This window comes from Bison bison, unplaced genomic scaffold (genome assembly GCF_000754665.1).
Source record: "Bison bison bison isolate TAMUID 2011002044 unplaced genomic scaffold, Bison_UMD1.0 scf7180017864313, whole genome shotgun sequence".
Taxonomy (NCBI): Eukaryota; Metazoa; Chordata; class Mammalia; order Artiodactyla; family Bovidae; genus Bison; species Bison bison.
In genome coordinates, this window is record NW_011494885.1 from 1,400,734 (window position 1) to 1,423,297 (window position 22,564).

At 43.3% G+C, this 22,564-nt stretch overlaps 2 protein-coding genes across 2 annotated transcripts in view; both read right to left on the reverse strand.

Annotated features, from left to right (window-relative positions):
• The window catches only part of ZNF112 (zinc finger protein 112), a 26,410-nt gene extending 21,985 nt beyond the window's left edge, over nt 1–4,425 (reverse strand). The window contains exon 1 of the mRNA XM_010852573.1: nt 4,374–4,425. The gene's annotated coding sequence lies outside the window, so the exon portion shown is untranslated. The remainder of the gene's footprint in view (nt 1–4,373) is intronic.
• The window catches only part of ZNF285 (zinc finger protein 285), a 29,033-nt gene continuing 10,768 nt past the window's right edge, over nt 4,300–22,564 (reverse strand). The window contains 7 exon segments of the mRNA XM_010852682.1: nt 4,300–4,508; nt 12,804–13,697; nt 13,700–13,801; nt 13,804–14,247; nt 14,524–14,601; nt 17,980–18,106; nt 18,773–18,830. Coding sequence (XP_010850984.1) covers nt 4,300–4,508; nt 12,804–13,697; nt 13,700–13,801; nt 13,804–14,247; nt 14,524–14,601; nt 17,980–18,106; nt 18,773–18,787 — 1,869 coding nt within the window. The 5' untranslated portion in view covers nt 18,788–18,830.

The following is a 22,564-nucleotide window of genomic DNA, read 5'->3' on the forward strand; positions in this document are numbered from 1 at the left end:
ACTCCAGGACTTTGGCCACCTCATGCGAAGAGTTGACTCATTGGAAAAGACTCTGATGCTGGGAGGGATTGGGGGCAGGAGGAAGAGGGGATAACAGAGGATGAGATGGCTGGGTGGCATCACCGACTTAATGGAAGTGAGTTGAGTGAACTCTGGGAGTTGGTGATGGACAGGGAGGCCTGGCGTGCTGCGATTCATGGGGTCGCAAAGAGTCAGACACGACTGAGCAACTGAACTGAACTGAATTGAACTGATAGGGTTATGGTGGTTTCCAGTGCTTATAGACAAGTGAGGGGTGATTATAAAGGAAATATAGAAGAATTCTTGGGGGGTGATGGGACTGTTCTGTACTTGATGATGGGGGTGATTATACAAATCTATACCTGTGGCAAAATTTATAGAATTGCACCCCTAAAAGGGAAAAATAAGACAACTTTACTGTATGATGACTGTTTTTAAAAAACCTGCCTCTCATCTGTAAAATGAGGGTAACTGTTGAGACATAAGGTAAAGTCACTGGAAACACTGCTGCTGCTGCTAAGTCACTTTAGTCATGTCCGACTCTGTGTGACCCCATGGACGGAAGCCCACCAGGCCCCGCCATCCCTGGGATTCTCCAGGCAAGAATACTGGAGTGGGTTGCCATTTCCTTCTCCAATGCATGAAAGTGAAAAGTGAAAGTGAAGTTGCTCAGTCGCATCCGACTCTTTGCAACCTCTTGGACTGCAGCCTACCAGGCTCCTCCGTCCATGGGATTTTCCAGGCAAGAGTACTGGAGTGGGGTACTGGAAACACTGCCTAGTCATAAAACACAATCTATAAATGTTTGCTGTCATCATTTCTATCAATGTGTTTCTTAGGAAGCTTGTTTTACATCATGAAAAGAAGTGTTCAGAAACACTTCAATAACCTGAAATAAATGGTGGACTCTATACCTTGCCAACATTAAAGGCAATTAAGGAGTATCCCCATGGGGTATTTCTTTTCTGTTTCTGTTTTTACCTAATTCCAATTTCAGAAATTTTGCACGGCAAACCCTTGGTGCTGACAGTCTGTTGAGCGGCTACTCTAACTTCAAACACTTGCCAATCTTGTCCGGTGTGCTGGTCACACAGAGGAAAATATGACATGGTCCCAGGAACAGAAGAATTGTCAGTGTATGAAAAAGAGACAAGAAACAAAGAGTGGTCCAATGGCTATGACCCCGTGTTTCCAATGCATGGGACCCAGCTTTGATCTCTAGTGGAAGAACTAAGGTCCCAAACACTGTGGGGCAACTACTGAGCCTGTCCATTCTGGAGCCCATGTGCCACAGCTGGAGAGAACCTCAAAACAAAAGATCCCGCGTGCCGCAATGAAGATCCTGAGTGCCGCAACTAAGACCCAATGCAGCCAAATAAATAAATATTAAAAAAAAAAAAAAAGAAACAAAGAGCCCTAAGACATAGGTAAGTCAAACTGTACAGCAGAAAACAAATGTTATCACCATCACTCTCCAGAGTGCAATGCTCTCATGTCCCCTCGCTTTCTCAAATGAGTGTCATTTTCCAAGGTGCAAAAATAAAAACCTTCAAGTAGCTGCTGACATCTCCCTTTCTTGGTTTTGCATATAAACAGTGTGTCATAATCAGTTTTGGGCAGTTATAATCACAAATCGATCACTATTGTACTGACTCAGTGTTGGAGACTTGCTTTAAAATGCTAAACAACAACAACAACAAAAATTGGGAGAGAGGATGTGTTGATACAAGACTGATGAATGATAACACGGGTTGCATTTGGGTGATGGTTCTCCAGGCGTTCATTATTTTATTCTTATTACATTTGGCTCTGCTTGTAAATTTCCATTGTAAAAATTTAACGGGAAAATAAAACCTATCATACCTATTTTGTAAAACTTAAGTAAAAATCCAAAAATAAATCTACAGAACAAGAAAACATTAAAATATTACTATTGTTATCTCTATATCCTGTACTACATCCTTATACTTCATGTATTTTCTTAATTCTCTATAATATGTAAGCATTATTTAATAATCAAAATATGAGTTACAATATTATTAAAAATAAAACACAAATAAACCACAGATGCGGAGAAGGCAATGGCAACCCACTCCAGTACTCTTGCCTGGAAGATCCCATGGGCGGAGGAGCCTGCTGGGCTACAGTCCATGGGGTCATGAAGAGTCGGACACGACTGAGAGACTTCACTTTCACTTTTCATTTTCATGCACTGGAGAAGGAAATGGCAACCCACTCCAGTGTTCTTGCCTGGAGAATCCCAGGGACGGTGGAGCCTGGTGGTCTGACTTAGCAGCAGCAGCAGCAAACCGCAGATGACTGAAAAGCTATCATGAAAAACTCAAAATTTTCATGGCCCCCTACAAAAATCCAAAGTTGCCTTCTCAACACGACACTAAACACATTAAGAACCAAAGCAGCATATTGAAACTTCTCGTTGCTGTTCAGTTGCCCAGTCATGTCCGACTCTTTGCGACCTCATGGGCTGCAGCATGCCAGACTTCGCTGTCCTTCATTATCTCCTGGAATTTGCTCAAACTCATGTCCACTGAGTCAATGATGCCATCCAACCATCTCATACTCTGTCGTCCCCTTCTCCTGATCTCAATCTTTCCCAGCATCAGGGTCTTGAAACTACCTAAATTCTAATCCCAGTTAAGCCTCTTACTATGTGGTCTAGAATAAACAGCTCATGTTCAGAACTTCCCTGGTAGCCCGGGGCTAAGGCTCCGTGCTTCCAACACAGGGGGCAAGGATTCAATCCCTGAACAGGGACCTAAATCCCACATGCCACAACTAAGACCCGGCGCAACCAAATTAACAAAATTACTTAAAAAAGAAAGCATCATACTCTGTCTGTTTCCTCATCTTTAACATGAGAATAACAGTATCCACTCTTGTAAGGATTAAGTACATTCATTCATAGAAAATTCCGAGAATAATGTTTAAATACTGTCATTATTAGCTTCCCAGGTGGCTCAGCGGTAAAGAATGCCCCTGCCGATGCAAGAGACATAGGAGACAGGGTTTCGATCCTTGGGTCAGGAAGATCCTCTGGAGGAGGAAATGGCAACCCACTCCAGTATTCGTGCCTGAAAAATTCCATGGACAGAGAAGACTGGCGGGCTACAGGCTTTGGGGTCACAAAGCATCAGACATGACCGAGCATGCAAGTACGGCTGTAATCATTAACTATGCCCAAGCACTCCCCCATCCCTTCTAGCATTTATTCAACAAATATCAGGGCATCTTTGTAGAAGAATTTGTCCATGAGTGGCATGAATGTCTTCTCCCCTGTGAAGAGATGATGTGAGAGGAAGAAGGATGCTAAGTCCCACTCAGGTGAGGCTCTGCTGTCTGGGGCCAAAGGGGCATTCCCTTCTCACTGCAGCCTTTTTCAAGAAGTCAAGGCTGTGAAGCAGAAAGGAACCTGAGAGAAATCGCAACTCCATCAGCATTCCCGCATAAATCTCAGTGCACACCCCACACTACGGGCAGAACTGACCCTCTCCAAAAATTTAAATTTAAAAATCATTAGGAATCTGGGTACAGCCCTGACTCCTTCAGGAACAGAGAACGGCCAGAACACTGCTGCAAGAGCTCTGACCTCAACCCGGGTTCACAGAAGCCTTTAGGAAACCAAGCGCTCCTCGGGAAATTAAAAAATACTAGTAACAAGAGACCTTGTGATTTTTAACCACAGGTTAGCCTCTGTTCTAAGTCTTTCCCTATACATTCTCATTTAACTCTCAAACTACCCCTATTAGGTTGACACTGCGGCTTCCCATATGGCTCAGTGGTAAAGAATCTGCCTGCCAAGGCAGGAGACGAAAGAGACGCGGGTTAGATCCCAGGGTTGGGAAGATCCCCAGGAGGACAGCTCGGCAACCCACTCCAGTATTCTCACCTGGAAAACTCCATGGACAGAGGAGGCTGGCGGGCTGTAGTTCATGGGGTCGCAAAGAGTTGGACAACCGAGCACACATACACAGGTAGACACTAATATCAACTTTAAAGAAGAAGAAACGGAGGCAGAGACGTTAAGACTCTCGTGGAATATACTGTTAGGAAGCGTCATCACGGGCTGGTGGTCAAGAAACGGGTTGGGAAAGTACAGAACCCAGGAGACAAACCAAACCCAGCGACAGAGGGCCCTGGCCGGGGGCCCCTAAACGGGGGATACACCGACAGTCCCGCGCTCCAGGAGGCTTAGTCAAAGGGAGCACCATCCCCGCTGCGCCGCAGGCGGTTCCTTCCACCAGACCGAGGGCCAGGTCGCTACTGGCCCACAACAAAGCGAAGAAAGGTCAGTGTGGACGCGGAGAGAGGGGACCGGCAAACGGAGGGCTCACCTTTCCGAGAAGAACGAAGGCCGCGGCCTCGCGTACCTGAGCCGGAAGTAACTCTGCCTACAGAGACCTCCCGGACTACGCTTCCCAGAATTCCCGACAGGAGCATGGACACAACCACCGCCTGGAGCGGAAATTCTTCAAAGACGGTATTCCCGTACTACACTAACCAGAATTTCCAGGCACGTCCTAATCTTCGAAAGGGCTGGTTGCTATACTGAGCTTGTGGATTGTATTTTCACAGCATCCCTGCTCGGAACGAATTTCGTAACCCCGCCTCCCTGGAGCCGAAACGTTTCCAAACCTAGAGCGCTCTACTACACAATTCTGTTATTTTCTCTAGCAGACAATGCATTAACACCGCCTTTTCAGAGCGTAGTTGTCTCTGGGATTATTAAGAATTCAATATTTTCTTTATGCTTTATATAGTCTCTTAATTATCTACAACGTTTCATTATTCAGTTATCCAACCATTATTTCAGTAAAGTATCTACTTACTATTACTTGAAATAAAATACAATAAAAAGCTGGATATGCATGAGAAAGCTCACTAGAAACAAAATCATTTACATACTTTCTTCGTCTTTTACAAACTATTCCTTCTAGACTAGACAACAAACAAATCAAAATGAGGTTGGGGACTGCAAATACCTTGGTTCAATTCCCAATTCAGGTTCTTAGTAGTTGGATGACCTCAGCTAGGAAAATTTTGCTCTGAGTCTCAATGTCCTCCTTTTTAAATGGGCAGATAACCCACCTCCCTGGGCTTTTGTGAGAATTAAATGTGGTGATTTGTATCAAGCCCTTAAAATGGCTATTATCAGTATTATTTATGCCCAAGTATTCCTCCTACCCACTCCTATTTTATTCAACAAATATTTAAATATGTAGCAGACTGTGTAATAATTATTAAAAGAAACTTCTCCACTGAGAAGAGAGATGATATGGCAAAAAGAAGGATGTTAAATCCTACTCAGGCTAAGGTTCTGCTGCTAGGACCTGGAGTTATTCAATTCTCCTTCCTACAGCCCTCTTCAAGTTAGGGCTAAGAAAGGAAAGGGAGCAGGGAGAAATCAGAACTCTGTCTCCCTTGTGCACACACACTATCCTGGAGACACATACACACATACCAACTCCACTTCTGAGACAGAACATGAATCCAGAAGGAATCAAGGAATAGCCCAGATTCCTGCAGGGATCAGAGGGCTAGTAGTACTGCAGGTGGAAATCTGATCTCTTCCTGGACTCATACAAGTTTTCAGGTAACTGAATATCTGGAATCAAGATTGCTAGAAGTATCAATAATCTCAGATATACAGATAACACCACCCTTATGGCAGAAAGAGAAGAACTAAAGAGCCTCTTAATGAAAGTGAAAGAGGAGAGTGAAAAAGCTGGCTTAAAACTCAACATTCAAAAAACTAAGATCATGGCATCCAGTCCCAACACTTCATGGCAAATAGATAGGGAAACAATGGAAACAGTAAGAGACTATTTTCTTGGGCTCCAAAATCACAGCAGATGGTGATTGCAAGCATAAAATTAAAAGATGCTTGTTCCTTGGAAGAAAAGCTATGACCAACATTGACAGCATATTAAAAAGCAGAGACATTACTTTGCCGATAAAGGTCCATCTAGTCAAAACTATGGTTTTTCCAGTAGTCATGTATGGATATGAGAGTTGGACCATAAAGAAAGCTGAGCACCAAAGAATTGATGCTTTTGAACTGTGGTGTTGGAGAAAACTCTTGAGAGTCCCTTGGACTGCAAGGAGATCCAACCAGTCCATCCTAAAGGAAATCAGTCCTGAATATTCATTGGAGGGACTGATGCTTAAGTTTCAATACTTTGGCCACCTCATGCGAAGAGTTGACTCATTGGAAAAGACCCTGATGCTGGGAAAGATTGAGGAGAAGGGGACAACAGAGGATGAGATGACTGGATGGCATCACTGACTCTGGTCATGTTTGAACAAGCTCCAGGAATTGGTGATGGACAGGGGAGCCTGGCGTGCTACAGTCCAGGTGTTCCAAAGAGTTGGACAGGACTGAGTGACTGAACTAAACTGAACATTCCTCAGGAAATACATTAGCTAAAGAAATCTTTCACCCTTTTATTTGTGACTATCTCATTTAACTCTCCAAACAATTTTACTAGGTAGTTAATGTCATGCCCCTTATTTTACAGAAAACAAATCCCACCTCTTTTAAGTTGTCACAGAGCACCAGGTTGAGTTCCCTCTGTACCCACAATTCTTGATTATGCTCCCGGAATTCCCCAGGAGATAATGGTCACACCACGCCCCTCTGCAGAGGCAGTTGGCTACCTATACAGAGCTGTTGGACTACACTTTCCAGAACCCCTATGTCATAGCCTTCCTAGGACAGAAGGTCAGCTACTACCCTTAGAGCCTGGATTACATTTCATAGGATTCCAGAACACAGTCAAGCAACTTGATTCAACATGTTTATTTATTGGATAATCAATCTAATTTTTCATGTATGTACTTGCTATAGCAATTGCTTCTTTTAAAACCTTGCCTATTCATATCCTTTGTAGTCATATCTATATTCCTATTGGGGTTTCATTATCTTAAGATTCATGTTAAGGATTTTAATCCATTTTCTAGCATATAAGCCAGTATATGTCAAATAGGTTAATATATGTCAAATAGGTCAGTATTTTCAGCCCAGTTGACTGTCTTACTTTCACGTATGCTGCCTTTTTAACACAGGGAAATCAAAATTGTTTCATACATAATTGATTATTGTTGGCTGGAGCTTTGTGCATCCATAACAAGCAGCTTTTTCTGTGCGCCATTACTATTTCATATGTTTTAAAGTTATTAACTTCATTTAACTTCCACAATCCCACTGAGTAAGTACTATATAATTATACGCCAGCGATTAGGCTTCTCTATCCATGGGATTTTCCAGGCAAGAGTACTGGAGTGGGGTGCCACTGCCTTCTCCGGATTCAGAGATTAACTTGCCCAAAGTTATAACACTAGCAAGTGGCCGTGCTGATTGCGAATCAAGGAGAGGCTGGGGGAATACAGAACCCAGAAGTGAAGTGAAATGAAATGAAAGTGTTAATCACTCAGTCGTGTCTGACTCTTTGCGACCCCACAAACTGTAGCCCACCAGGCTTCTCTGTTCATGGGATTCTCTAGGCAAGAATACTGCAGTGGATTGCCATTCTCTTCTCCAGGGGATCGAACCATGGTCTCCTGCATTGCAGACAGATTCTTTACCTTTGAGCTATGGGGAAGTCCAAGTGCTAGTGGTCACTAGTATAGTGAGTGCTCAGTCGCTTCAATCAAGTCCGACTCTGTGCAACCGCATGGACTGTAGCCTGCCAGGCTCCTCAGTCCACGGAATTTTCCAGGGAAGAATACTGGAGTGGGTTGCCAAGTCCTCCTCCAGGGGATCTTCCCGACCCAGGTATCCAACCCGTGTCTCTTCTGGGTCTCCTGCACTGCAGGCGGGTTCACCGGGGAAGCCCATCCATCAAAAAAGCCATGTACTATACCAGCCCGCTCCCAACCAACTGCTCTGCAAACGCTAGGATTTTCTGCCGAGAAGGAAACGCAAATGCTTCTAACCATTGTCACCCACCGACCATCGCTTCTCTTCCAGGACCACTGTTGGCCCCTTGCCTAGACTGAGGAAGCGCGGGGCTGTTACTGGGATTCAAGTCAACACTGCACAAAGAAAGTGATGGCCGCAACCTCCCGTGAAACGGAAGTTCTTGCGAGTCACTTCGCAGGTTCCGGAGACTCTCCGAGAGGGCAACACCCCGCACTCCTGAATAGGAAGTGTTGATTGCACGAAACTTCTGGACTACAGTTCCCAGGAATCCCAAAGGGGTATGGGACTACAGCCCTGCCTGTCTGGGGTGGAACTGCTTCCGACTACACCTCCCAGAATCCTCTGCATGGTCGTGCTTCCGCCTTCCCTCCACTATTTCTTTGAGTTAAACTCAACCTGAGTCATTTAAGCACGGTTAGCATTTGGCCTTTTTGTTTTTTGTAAATTTTTTTTTTTTTTTCAAGAAGAAAACTAGAACGTGGGCATTTAAAGGAACTATAGATATTTAGAGGGGAAAAAGAGAAGATTCTCACATGTAAAGAAAATGAACAAATTTTAGCAGGAAAGCTATGCCTATGACAAGACTTGCTCTGTGCTGCACTGGACATCGACCTTAAGGAACATGGAATCTCCGATTTCGTTTGACTCCATTGTCTCTTTATATATGTCTGTATTCATCTACTTCTGACTTTGCTGTCTAGCATATACTATGTACTCCAAGATGCCAAGCACAAGGAGTTCCAAGCACAGGCCATAAAACAAACTGCTTCCTTGTTTCTGACAAATGAGAAGAGCAGCATGGGCAAAGAACTGGAGAAAATACTGTAATAGCAAAAAAGTTTCTTTCCTTGGAATTTTTTAAGTTCAAACTCAAGCTTTCCTTTGACTACTCCTATATTGTTCTTTTTGATACTGTATATTTGCTATGAATCTTTTTAGACAAGGTGAGGTCATTATTATTTAGGGCTGGGGGATAGGTAAGTTGATGTGGGAGATGGAGTCCATGTAAGGACAACGAGTGAAACTACAGGAAGTATGTACTTAGCACTTTCTTCTGGGCAGGAAATAATTTAAAAAGTGAAACTTCTAAAAATAGTACATAGTATTTCGAATAGTAACATGAAGTTCAGTTCAGTTCAGTTGCTCAGTCCTGTCCAACTCTTTGCAACCCCATGAATTGCAGCACGCCAGGCCTCCCTGTCCATCACCAACTCCCAGAGTTCACTCAGACTCACTTCCATCAAGTCAGTGATGCCATCCAGCCATCTCATCCTCCGTCATCCCCTTCTCCTCCTGCCCCCAATCCCTCCCAGCATCGGAGTCTTTTCCAATGAGTCAACTCTTCGCATGAGGTGGCCAAAGTCCTGGAGTTTCAGCTTTAGCATCATTCCTTCCAAAGAAATCCCAGGGCTGATCTCCTTCAGAATGGACTGGTTGGATCTCCTTGCAGTCCAAGGGACTCTCAAGAGTCTTCTCCAACACCACAGTTCAAAAGCATCAATTCTTCAGCGCTCAGCTTTCTTCACAGTCCAACTCTCACATCCATACATGACTACTGAAAAACCATAGCCTTGACTAAACGGACCTTTGTAGGCAAAGTAATGTCTCTGCTTTTGAATATGCTGTCTAGTTTGGTCATAACTTTCCTTCCAAGGAGTAAGCGTCTTTTAATTTCATGGCTGCAGTCACCATCTGCAATGATTTTGGAGCCCCCCAAAATAAAGTCTGACACTGTTTCCATTGTACAAAACACTAGCTTTGTTTGTAGTGATGCTTTCTAAGGCCCACTTGACTTCACATTCCAGGATGTCTGGCTCTAGGTGAGTGATCACACCATTGTGATTATCTTGGTCCTGAAGATCTTTTTTGTAACATGAAGTATTAAATACATATAGGTTAAATTCAACACTTATCAACATTATGCCACACTGGCTTCATGTATCACTTTAAAATTTTGTTAATAAAGATTTTTAAGGACTTCCCAAGTGGTGCAGTGGTAAAGAATCTGCCTGCCAATGCAGGAAACGCAAGATATGCAGTTCCATCCCAGGGTCAGGAAGATCCCCTGGAGCAGGAAATGGCAACCCATTCCAGTATTCTTGCCAGGGAAATCCCATGGACAGAGGAGCCTGGTGGGCTACAGTCCATGGGGTTTCAAAGAGTCAGAGGCAACTAAGCACACTTATAAAGAATTTTAAAGCAGTCTTTAACACTATCATTTCCTTTCAAATATCATATTGCTTAAAAATAATAAAATTATTTTACAGCTGGTTTACTCCAGTCAGTATCCAAATTGATGACTTCTTTGTATTTGATTGCTATCTCACCTGAGGCTCATTTATTCTAAAACTATATCCTACACCATTTACAGGCACCACCACCTCTAATGTCCTTGAACTGTTGGAGAAACAAAGATGTCAAATTATGTGTCTGAATTCTGGATTTGTCTATTGGCTTCTCGTACTTTCTCCTCAAAACTTCTAAACATCCTATAAGTAGAATTTTTATTTAAAGGCTATCTTAGATACAGGTGGTTTTTGTTTTTTGTTTTTTGTTTTTGGCAAAAACACGTCACAGAAAGGAATGGAAATATTTGAACATGAAACATATCCTGTTCAAACAAAGCCAATGCAAAGCCTGGGCAAGTTTCTGAAGAGAAAAACCAAAATAAATAACAGCAAATATGTTAAAAACACCTAACTTAAAACAAGGAAACCATTACCACAAATCACATCTCATGATCCTCTATATTACAGATTCTATCTTTGAGAAAGGAAAGAGAATATTTGGTCATCTCAGTTTTGAAGTTTCACATATACTAAACAGGATAAGATAACAGCAAAGATTTTTCATATGAGGAAAATAATTTGGAGAAAACATTTCCTATGTTAGACATATCCCCACTTGTGTTAAATCCCCCAAGCCAACCTTGCAACAACACTGAGAAGTGCAATGTAGAGCAGTGGTGGAGCACTGGTCCCAGTGCTGCTCTGCATCCTATTGTCTATTATAGATCATACTTGATCTTCTATAACTTGATGTTTTCTCCAAACAATATGTGAAAACTTATAGGTCTAAATCATTTTAATGGTTGGTATTATTCCTTTCTGTGGGCTTCCCAGGTGGTACAGTGGGGTAAAGAATGCACCTACCAATGCAGGAGACTCAAGAGATGCAGGGAACATCTCCTAAGAGAAGGGAATGGCAACCCACTTGAGTATTCTTGCCTGGAAAATTCCATGGACAGAGGAGCCAGGTGGGCTATAGTCCATGGGGTTACAAAGAGTCAGACACACCCACACATTATTCCATTATATGAGGATGACATAATTTGCTCAATCTCTTATTCATAGAACTTTAGGTTGTCTGCAACTTTTATTACTGCAAATATTCTTAGAATATGCTCCCTTCTCTAAACCGTCTTTTCCAACCTGTGCAATCATGTCTTAAAGACAAATTCTGAGCAGTTGCATTAGTGGTTGAAAGATAATGCTCCTTATACACTTTGATACATATATATAAAATCCTCTTCAGAAGTTACACCTTTTTTTTTTTTTTCCACTAACATATGGTAAGGATGCTAACTTTTTTCTACTCCCTTACTGACACTGAGTTTAGTTAATCTGTCACTATTGCCAACCTGAATTGGTAAGAATGTAATACTTCAGGGGTGGTTTTATTTGCATTTGAATGGCTGTTTCATATACAAACAATAACTAGTATGAAAATGTAATGTTAAAAAAAAACAAAAACAAAACAACTAAAGGGACTTCCCTGGTGGTCCAGAGGTTAAGAATTCACTTTGCAATGCAGGGGTTTCAGGTTCAATCCCTGGTCAGGGAACAAAGATCCCACGGGCCACAGCTAAGACCTGATGCAGCCAAATAAATATTCTTTTAAAAAGGAAAGAAAACTAGGGATAAAATATGATCAAAATAACAAACAAAATAAACAGATACAAAAATACATTGTTACTGAAGATAAAGATACTGTAAAAATATGTCCTCCTCCAAAATCCAACTATAATCCCAAACTGAATCACAGTTTTGATAGGAACGTGACAAAATGAGCACCTTCTAAAAACCCATTATTAAACAAGATGCTGAGAAAGAGTGGTGTCTGCTTCTGACAATGAACACTTTGGCTTGGAAAACAGAACCAGTAGGAATATGAATACATATCAGTGTCTCTGCCACACCCTTAAAATATCACTTCCATAGAGCTTCTCGACTGTATGAAGAATCTAATGGATTTGAAAACCTGAGTATGGCCTAATTCTTACCATAATAATAACACAGCTTTCATCTCTGAGCACTATTTTGAATGTTCTTAGCAGAGAATACATTTCTAGAGGAGATTCTAAAAACAAGCAAAAACACCTACAGGTTTTGGCTGGACTGAAGTTCTTGCTGGCTCCATCCCAATTAGAATTTCCTTCCTGGGCACACCCATTAACGGAAATTTGACCTCTAAATACGTCATTGCCACAAACAGCCCATTTGTCAAGAATCACTTTCTTGGCCTATGACAGCTGATGGGCATCTCAAGAAAGGTGTTGAGATCCACAGTAGTTTCCTGGAATGCCCTTAAGAAACATGTGCTTTAGTGCTGCACGCTGACATCATGGGTGGCAGCATCCCTGTCCTTTGCTCCTCCAGCCCTCCCAATGGCTGAATGTCTATCATCTGAAACACCTAGAGTGGCTTCTGTTTTCCTCATTGAACCCAGACTGGCTACATTTATAATGTTTCTGTCCTCTTGTGGAGTCTTGGCTGAGTAAGAAGGTCCAAGCTATATATTTCCTGAGCCTTGTCGTGCTCATGACATGCATAATCCATCTCACCCCTATGAACTCTCTAATGGGCAAGAAGATATGAGTTACAACTGATGCCCTTCTCACACTCCTTACACTTATAGGGCCTCTCTCCTATGTGGACTCAGAGATGAACCTGAAGATCTGAGTTCCAACTGAAGCCCTTCCCACAACCGTCATATTTATATGGCTTCTCTTGGGTGTGATCTCTCTGATGTAAGTGAAAATAGAAGCCCTTATCACACACTTGGCACATGTGAAGCTTTTCTCCTGTGTGAACTCTCTAATGAGTGTGCAGAACTGAGCTGTATGTGAAAGCCTTCCTGCACACATCACATTTGTAGGGTTTCTCCCCTGTGTGCACCCTCTAGTGAGTGTGCACATGTGTGCTTTGGCTGAAGCTCTTCCCACCCTCGTCACACTCGTAAGGCTTCTTCCCCATGTGCAGCTTCTGGTGAACTTGGAGAATGGAGCTGGAACTGACGCATTTGCTGTACTCGCTGCATTTGTAGGGTTTCTCCCTTGTGTGGACAAGAAGGTTGGAGCTCTGATCAAAGTCCTTCCCACACTTGGCGCACTTATACGGGCTTTTCCCACTGTGGACCCTCTGATGGAAACACAGGAGCAACCCAAATCTGAACCCCTTCCCACACACATCACAGGTGTAGGGTATCTCCCCCATGTGGACTCAGCAATGGTTATGAAGAGAGGAATCGCAACTGAAGCCTTTGCCACATTCCACGCATTTATAGGGCTTGTCTCCTAGAGGGCCATTGGGATTTCTAGGAAGGTTTGAGTTCTGTTTGCAGCCCTGAGCCCACTCTTGACCTTCACAAGTTTCCTCCCCTGAATGGGTTTTATCGTGAACAGTATGTTCTGAGCTCTGGCTAAAGTGCCTTCCATACCTATGGTGTTTATAAGATATTCCTCCGTGTGAGCACTGTGATGAACATGAGCATCATCTGTGAAGCCCATTCCAGGGTTATTACATCTGAAAGTGTGCCACACTGCATGGACATGTGACTGTGTTTGACTGTTGACTTTATAACCAAGTGTTTCCCACAGTTGGTGTATCTACAAAGTTCCTCTCCTTTATATTCTTGGGAATCATCATAATCACTCAAGGTCTGAAAGAAGCTGTCATCACACCGAGCACATCCATCCAGTTTCTCTTCTATCTGCTTTCTCCGAGAATTATGGGGCTCAGTCGTTAGGTTGGCTTTCTTCCAGGATTCTGGGGTAAGGACCTGTGTCAGAATTTTCTAAGCTGTGATGTCTTGATTTTCTAAATTAATGGCATTTATTACATGGTTTTCATTTTCATAAATCTGAACAGACACTCCTGGCCACTCTTCACAGAGGGAAATGTCTCCTAAATACTGGGGACAATCTCATTGAAGATTCATAATAACATAATCATGACTCATGGTCAATTCACTGATCCTTTGGTTCCAAATTTGCCAAAAGTAGAGCACTTCTGGAGAAGGCAATGGCATCCCACTCCAGTCCTCTTGCCTGGAGAATCCTATGGACGGAGGAGCCTGGTGGGCTGCAGTCCATGGGGTCGCTGGGAGTCGGACACGACTGAGCGACTTCACTTTGATTTTCACTTTCATGCATTGGAGGAGGAAATGGCAACCCACTCCATTGTTCTTGCCTGGAGAGTCCCATGGACAGAGGAGCCTGGTGGGCTGCAGTCCATGGGGTCGCACAGAGTCAGACATGATTGAAGTGACTTAGCAGCAGCAGCAGCAGCAGAGCACTTCTGGTGAGAGGTAAGTCAAGCCTTTTTCCTGAAGGTTCATAAGGTTGTTTTTAATCCTGTCTTCTATGAGGAGAAAGAGAATTTGGCTAAGCAAACAAGTAGATCATCTATCCAAAGGCTCTGAGGATATGAAGCTGGGTGGGATGAGAAGTTGCCACTGGATCCTAGTTGTGTATGAAACAATTAGAAACCTAATCATTCTAATCTGTGAGCTGCCAATCAAAAACCACTGACTGCAGATGCATCAAAAGAAATACTGGAAACAATTTATAAAGGAAGAAATTCACCTCTCTGCTATTAGAGTAGTCCATAAAAAGACTTTAGTCGTTTTGCTAATTTGTTTTTTTTTTTTTTAAAAGGCTTAAAATGTATTTTAATAAGTTCATGTTGCATTATTCATTTCTCAGAAAAACTTCAAAGGTATTAGGGACAAATCAAACATGGTACACCAATAAAAAATGCACAGCATAACTACCTAAGATAGGCAAAGTTAAGAGCTACCGTCTGACATTCAGCATACAGCAACCCTGTTCTCAAGATTGTACTAGGCCTATCAAGAAAGCTGTGAATGGCAACATCACAGACACAAAAGGGCCATTTCTGGGTTGTCCTTACCCAAGAAAAAGATGGAGGCAAGTTTAACACAAGATTTTTTTAAAGATACACTAAATGAAAATCTCTAAGAGAAAATGTCTTCCTTGGGACATGAAAGGGTAATATATGGGACATAACAGAACCGTATGTATGTTGTCTGTGACCTCTGTGGACATGTGCCTGAATTCCCACCTGGGAGTGATTGGAACAGTGGGGCCAAGGTCATTGGGGGATGTTTGGTTTTTGTGGTATATGTGGCAGGATCTCTGGGGTGAGACAGTGCGCTAAGTCGTGTCCGACTCTTGCGACCCCATGGACTGTAGCCTGCCAGGCTCCTCTGTCTATGGGATTCTCCAGGCAAGAATACTGGAGTGGGTTGCCATTTCCTTCTCCAGCTAATTTGTTTTTAAGTACCATTACTTAAGTACCAAATCCATTTTGATATCCATGACCTCTAAAGCCTATAGTTTTTTCAGCAATATTTAAAAATAAATTTATCTAGAATAACTTTTCTTCCAAAATACACAAGCTTTTATAGTTTTTAAGCACATATTTACTGTGAGACAACTTTAAAACTTAATAATCTCTGTGTGGGTACTTTTGTAAGAATTATGTATATCTGTGAGGCTTTAAGGAGAAGGCAATGGCACCCAACTCCAGTACTCTTGCCTGGAAAATCCCATGGATGGAGGAGCCTAGTAGGCTGAAGTCCATGGGGTCGCTAAGAGTCAGACACAACTGAGCGACTCCACTTTCACTTTTCACTTTCATGCATTGGAGAAGGAAATGGCAACCCACTCCAGTGTTCTTGCCTGGAGAGTCCTAGGGATGGGGGAGCCTGGTGGGCTGCCGTCTATGGAGTCGCACAGAGTCGGACACGACTGAAGTGACTTAGCAGCAGCAGCAGTGAGGCTTTAAAGGGAGATGCCCTTTTAAACACTGTACATATTGAACCACACTGAAATGGAATGCACCATACTTAAAATGTGTTGTTCACTGTGAATTCATTTTCAACATATTCTTGTTTATTGCTGTTTCTGACTGAAGGGGTGAGTATACATCAGAAAGAATCATCATAGCTACCACACCATGTGACTATTTATTCATTACATGATATGAAGTTAGAAGAACAAAAATACGTAAAAAGACAAAAACAAAAACCCCCAAACATAAGGGGAAGGTTCCTATATGATTTATGTAATATATATAATAATGGAGTTCTGGACATGGTGAGAGATATAAAGGATCACAGAGACCTTCCAGGATCCTGTAGAAGGTTGCAGAAACAAGCAGCAAGTCCTCTCTCCTAACCAAGTCCTTGCCTTTACATCAGCTATTAAACATGATAGAACTATCCTGTATATTTGTGTACCACATGCACAACTGAACACAGCGGGCCTACAGCTGCAGTGGGGATTGAAATGGGGATAATTTTGTGAAATATGGGACATCCTTTTTATTTCCCTGAGGTTTTCTGGCTTTGTGAAGAGACAAAATCCCTCAAGACCCTATAGTCCAATTCCCAAGTTCTCCCCTTTGAGGTTATTGCAGAATCTCTAACAGCCATGGCTAGGAGAATGGGCAGCGTGGAACTGTTCATGGCCTGGCACCCAGGAAGCAAGATTGTACAAAAAGTTCATAAGAAATAGATGGTCACAACACCTTGGCACCCAAAAATAGGCTTCACAAAATGTCACAAACATCATCTGGACACTGCTTCTAGTTCAAGGAAATTTTCTGATTCATTTTATTGAGTGACTTTGGTTCATAAAGTGGTGTCAGAGGAAACAGGAACAGGCTTAAAGCAGTAGTTTTCCAACTGTTTGGACTGTACCCATAGCAAGAAAAGCATTTACACTGTGACCCAGTACCTACACAGACACACAGACCAGAAACTAAAATACTGTGATCAGTTGAGGCTTACGTTACCAGGTGCAACGTACTCTGATAAATCCTTTCGTGTTCTAGTCCATGGATTTGTTTTGCTTTTTAAAAACTGCTAGCTATGGCATGGTCACTTGATTTCAGGACTCACCAATGGGGTCAGTCCTGCCCATTGAGGCCAAGGATCTCTGTTTACAATCTATGGACATGGCAGTACTTCATGTCACCTGGTTATTACAAGCACAGGGCTGAGGGTCAGACTGAGAGGTTCAAATCCCAGTTCCTCTGACAAGCTGGGTGATCCTGGGCAAGTTACTCGTCCACTCTGCGCCTCAGTTGTTTGCTCTGTAGAAGGGGGACAATAAGAGCAACTATCTCATAAACTAAACTGAGGTCACAGATACCTGTATACAGGGCTCTGAGAAATTGAAGCTAGGATAGATATTGATCAGCAAGAGGGCAAATAAGCGGACATTCACAGTGTACTGACTACCAACCTGATCCTAACTTGGTTCCTTTAATACCAGTTTTTCCAAAACATTGGTTAAAAAAAAAGAAAACTGAAAAAAAAAAAAAAAACCCCACCCTGGTTTTATTCTAGAGGCAACCAAGGGACCAAGGCCTTGGTAATGTGTGAACTTCCTCAGTCCTGTTCTGGAAAATATGAAGGAATGAGAGCCTAAACACATGATGAGATCAATGTAGGCTTGCCAACTGCACCAGACGCCCACTGGCAGGGGGCACAGGCCAGAGGAGAGCTCCCTCACCCACCCACAACTCACAAGGGACCACCTGCTCACAGTTATTAAAACTCATTAACTGCAGGTTGTCATCTGCATGTGTATCCCTTAGGAGGTTTCCCTTTATGCTCCAGCTGAAATATTCTATCCAGTTTGAAGCTGATCACTTGAGAAAATGGGACCAGTGGTTTGATGCTTAGTTATAGGGGCTTGTTGTCCTCACCCACGGAGACCAGGTTCCTGAAGTTCTCCAGCATCACATCTTGGTACAGGTTTACCTGGGCAGAGTCCAAGAGTGCCAGATCTTCCTTGGAGAAGACCATGGCCACATCCTTGAAGGTCAAGGTTTCCTGAAACATCAAGCACATGCCACGTTCATCATCTGCACCAGTGACTCCTGGATGAAGAGCTACATTGGAAGCTTCTGTATCAGTCATTAAGTTTTTATCTTTTTGCTCCAAATCCTCTTAGTTCCCTGACCAGGAATTGAACCTGGAGCCACAGCTGTGAAAGCATGGAGTTCTAACCCCACCAAGGAGTTCTCCAAACCCTTGCTTTCGTTTTCTTTTAAAAAAATATTTATGTATTTGGCTGCCTTTCAGCATGCTGGTTGTGCCACAGCATGTGGGATCTTAGTTCCCAGACCAGGAATTAAACCCATGTCCCCTGCATTGCAAGGTGGATTCTTAACCACTGGATCACCAGGGAAGTCCCTTACTCTTGATTTCTGTACTTATCTCTCATGGACCAGGGACAAGCACCTCATTGACTGGCACTGGTAAGCAAACTGAACTTGGGAGCAACCCTGGATCAGACAGCTTGACATTTCTGAGCCTGTTCCTTAATTTCTCCAAAGGGAATAATACCACTACCTTTCCCAGCTGTTATAAATAAGGTAAAGTGCCTACCACACAGAAGTCACTCAAAAATTGCTGACTTCCTTTTGGAAAATAGAGATACCCAGCTCCTCAGAATGGACATAGCATTTAAGACAAAGAAAGGAAACTTCAGCTTACCTGGAGCTTAATCATACTGTCTTCCTCTTAGAGAGAGCAGGAGCCAGAGAAACCAGAACTGCAAAGGAGAATCCATGAGACCGGGGGTTTAACAAGTTGTGAATGAATATTGGTTCCTTCTGGACTGGACAGTTTTCTCACACATTCTTTTTTTCCCAAGATGTCTTTTCCTCTCCTCTTACTCTCACCAGACGAGATTCCCACCTCCTCAAGCCCCCCACCCACCAATCCCATCCCAGACACCTGTATAACTCCTCTTTCCTCAAGCTTTCGGGTCAAACTGTCACATTTTCTTTCAATATTTATTTTTTTGGCCATGCTGGGCCTCAGGTGTGGCACACAGGATCTTCAGTCTTGACTGCAGCATAGTTGTGGCATGTGGGAATCTAGTTCCCTGACACGGAATTGAACCTGGGCCCCCTGGACTGGGAGTGTGGAGCCTTGGCTACTGAACCACCAGGGAAATCCTGCCATTAGGTTTTCAACATAATGAATTTGAGGGGGACACAAACATTCAGACTATGGCAGGTACCACTTCTCCTACGATAGCGTTATACTGCAGTGGTTTAATTGCCTTCTGCCTCTGTCTCTAAGCTCAGAGAGGACAGGGACTGCATTCCCTCATGTAACACATACTTATTTAGTGCCTACTGAGTACGAAGCTCATGGCATCTGGTCCCACCACTTCATGGGAAATAGATGGGGAAACAGTGGAAACAGTCTCAGACTTTATTTTCCTGGGCTCCAAAATCATTGCAGATGGTGACTGCGGCCATGAAATTAAAAGACGCTTACTCCTTGGAAGGAAAGTTATGACCAACCTAGACAGCATATTGAAAAGCAGAGACATTACTTTGCCAACAAAAGTCTGTCTAGTCAAGGCTATGGTTTTTCCAGTGGCCATGTATGGATGTGAGAGTTGGACTGTGAAGAAAGCTGAGTGCTGAAGAATTGATGCTTTTGAACTGTGGTGTTGGAGAAGACTCTTGAGAGTCCCTTGGACTGCAAGGAGATCCAACCAGTCCATTCTGAAGGAGATCAGCCCTGGGATTTCTTTGCAGGGAATGATGCTGAAGCTGAAACTTCAGTACTTTGGCCACCTCATGCGAAGAGTTGACTCATTGGAAAAGACTCTGATGCTGGGAGGGATTGGGGGCAGGAGGAGAAGGGGACAACAGAGGATGAGATGGCTGGATGGCATCACCGATTCAATGGAAGTGAGTTTGAGTGAACTCCGGGAGTTGGTGATGGACAGGGAGGCCTGGCGTGCTGCGATTCATGGGGTTGCAAAGAGTCAGACATGACTGAGCAACTGAACTGAACTGAGTGCCAGGCAGTGATCTGGACACTGAAGATACCACAGTGATCAATGCTATGGAGCAAAAAATTAAAAAAGCAGGGAAGGGGGACTGGAAGTGAAACAGGGTGGTCAGGAAATGTCTCACTGAGGTGATACTTAATGAAGTAAGGGAGTGGGCAATGCAAGTATGTGTACAGAGCATTCTAGACGGAGGAAATAGCAAGTGCAAAGACCTTGGGGTGGCAGCATGCACATGGCTCAAGTGGAGTGAGTGTGAGAATGAGCCAGAGGGAAGAGTGCAGGTAAAGGGAGCCAGGTGGTAGATGCTATAAGAACACTTGAAGGTTTGGGCTGCTAGTCTCATTAGTTAGAAGTAATGGGAGGATTCTGAACAGAGGAGTGACATGATTCAACTTAGGTATTAACAGGATCATGCTAGCTGCTGTGATGAATGGACTGCCAATTGGGATTGACATATATATACTATTGATGCTATGTATGAAATGGATAACTAGTGAGAACCTACTGTATAGCCGAGGGAATTCTATTCAATGCTCTGTGTTGATCTAAATGGGAAGGAAATCCAAAAAACAGGGGATATATGTATAGCTGATTCAGGGCTTCCTTGCTGGCGCAGGCAGTAAAGAATCTGCCTTCTATGTTGGAGACCCACGTTCGATCCCTCAATTGGGAAGATCTCCTGGAGGAGGGAATGGCTACCCACTCCAGTACTCTTGCCTGAAGAATTCCATGGACAAAGGAACCTGGCGGGCTACAGTCCATAGGGTCACAAAGAGCCAGATACGACTGAGCGACACACACACACATACACGCACACATAGGTGATTCATTTTGCTGTACAGTAGAAACTAACACAACATTGTAAAGTAACTATACTCCAATAAAAATTAACTTTAAATCCCCACAAAACCAGAATAGACATACACACAAAGAATGGACTACCAATGGTAAGAAGGGGAGCAGGAAGGCTAGTTAGGTGGTTTTCAGGAAATCCCAGTCAGAGATGACGGTGCCTTGGATCAGAGAAGCAGAGGTGGAGGTAGTGAGAAATGGCAGGGGTCAGGATTTATACCAATGATCTGGTCAATAGGATCTGTTGATGATTTGCATGTGGGCAGAGAAAGAAAGAAAGGAGAGGAAACTTCAGCTTCAGTTACTGCAAAGACGGAGTTGTCCTTGACAGAGATGGGGAAGTCCATAGGAGGGACAGGTTTTATAAGGAGAATCAGAAGTTCAGTTTTGGAAATAATAGGTTTGAGATGTTGAAAAACACACCGATATTCACAGAGATAGAATTGAAAAAGGTCCCATTTACAAGGGGCAAAAGACATAAACGACCTCAACTTCACTGAGAAAGGAAGAAAACTACAGAATTTTATTGAAAGGCCTGAAACTCTGACTACACCTTGGAGCTCACAGGGACTCCCAGGGCATTGGGGTCTAGTCTGAAGGGGGATTTCCAAGGTCTGGCCCCACATACTATGTGCAACTAAGAGGAAAATCCAACTTTCCTATGCTTCAGGCATTTCCTAGGTAGTTAACTGGAAAATTGTTTCCAAAATATTGTATTATGGAAATTTCTAACATATACAGTGGCAGACAGAATAGCACAGTGAACCCCCAGGTACCAGTCACTTGGTTTAAACAATTATTAACATGTGGTCACTCTTGTTTCAACTACACCTCTACCCATTCCCCACATATTCACATACTATTTTGAAGCAATTCCCTGACATATTATTCTGTCCATACATATTTCAGTAAGTAGCTCTAAAAGATATGAAATCATCTTTAAAATGTTAATGTGACACCTCAACAATTCCCTAATGTTATCAAATGTAGAGTCAGTGTTCATATTTGTTGACTGCAGTTTAACAATTTACAATTTGCTATGTGTCTTATAATCCTCAAAAATAGCACTCTGTCTTCATACTGTATTCAGAGACATACTCCCGGCCAGGACATACAGAGAAGGGATGTACAGTTTGAGTTGCCCCCCTATTTCCAGAGGTCAGAACTTCTGCCCTAAAGTCAAGATTGCCCCGCTGGAGTCAAGAGCTGCCACACCCCAAACGCAGAAACCTTCAGAAACTAAGACTCCAAGGATGTTGGATGCTGAGCCGGAATCGCCCCTCCGCCGAAACGAGGAATGAACAGACCAAGCTGTCCTTCCTCTCGGAGATGACCCAACTGCTTGGGTCAATTTCTCTCCCCATCAGGGAGGGAGGGTGTGTGGGTGTGTGTCACTCAGTCCTGTCCGTGTCCGACTCTTTGTGACCCCATGGACTGTAGCCCGCCAGGCTCCTCTGTTCTCTCCAGGCAAGAATACTGGAGTGGGTTGCCATTCCCGACTCCAGAGGATCTTCCTGACCCGGGGAATCGAACCCGGGTCTCCGGCATTGCGGGCAGATTCTTTGCTGACTGAGCTACCAGGAAAACCCTCCCCATCATGGGCGCATGGCCCAAATCAG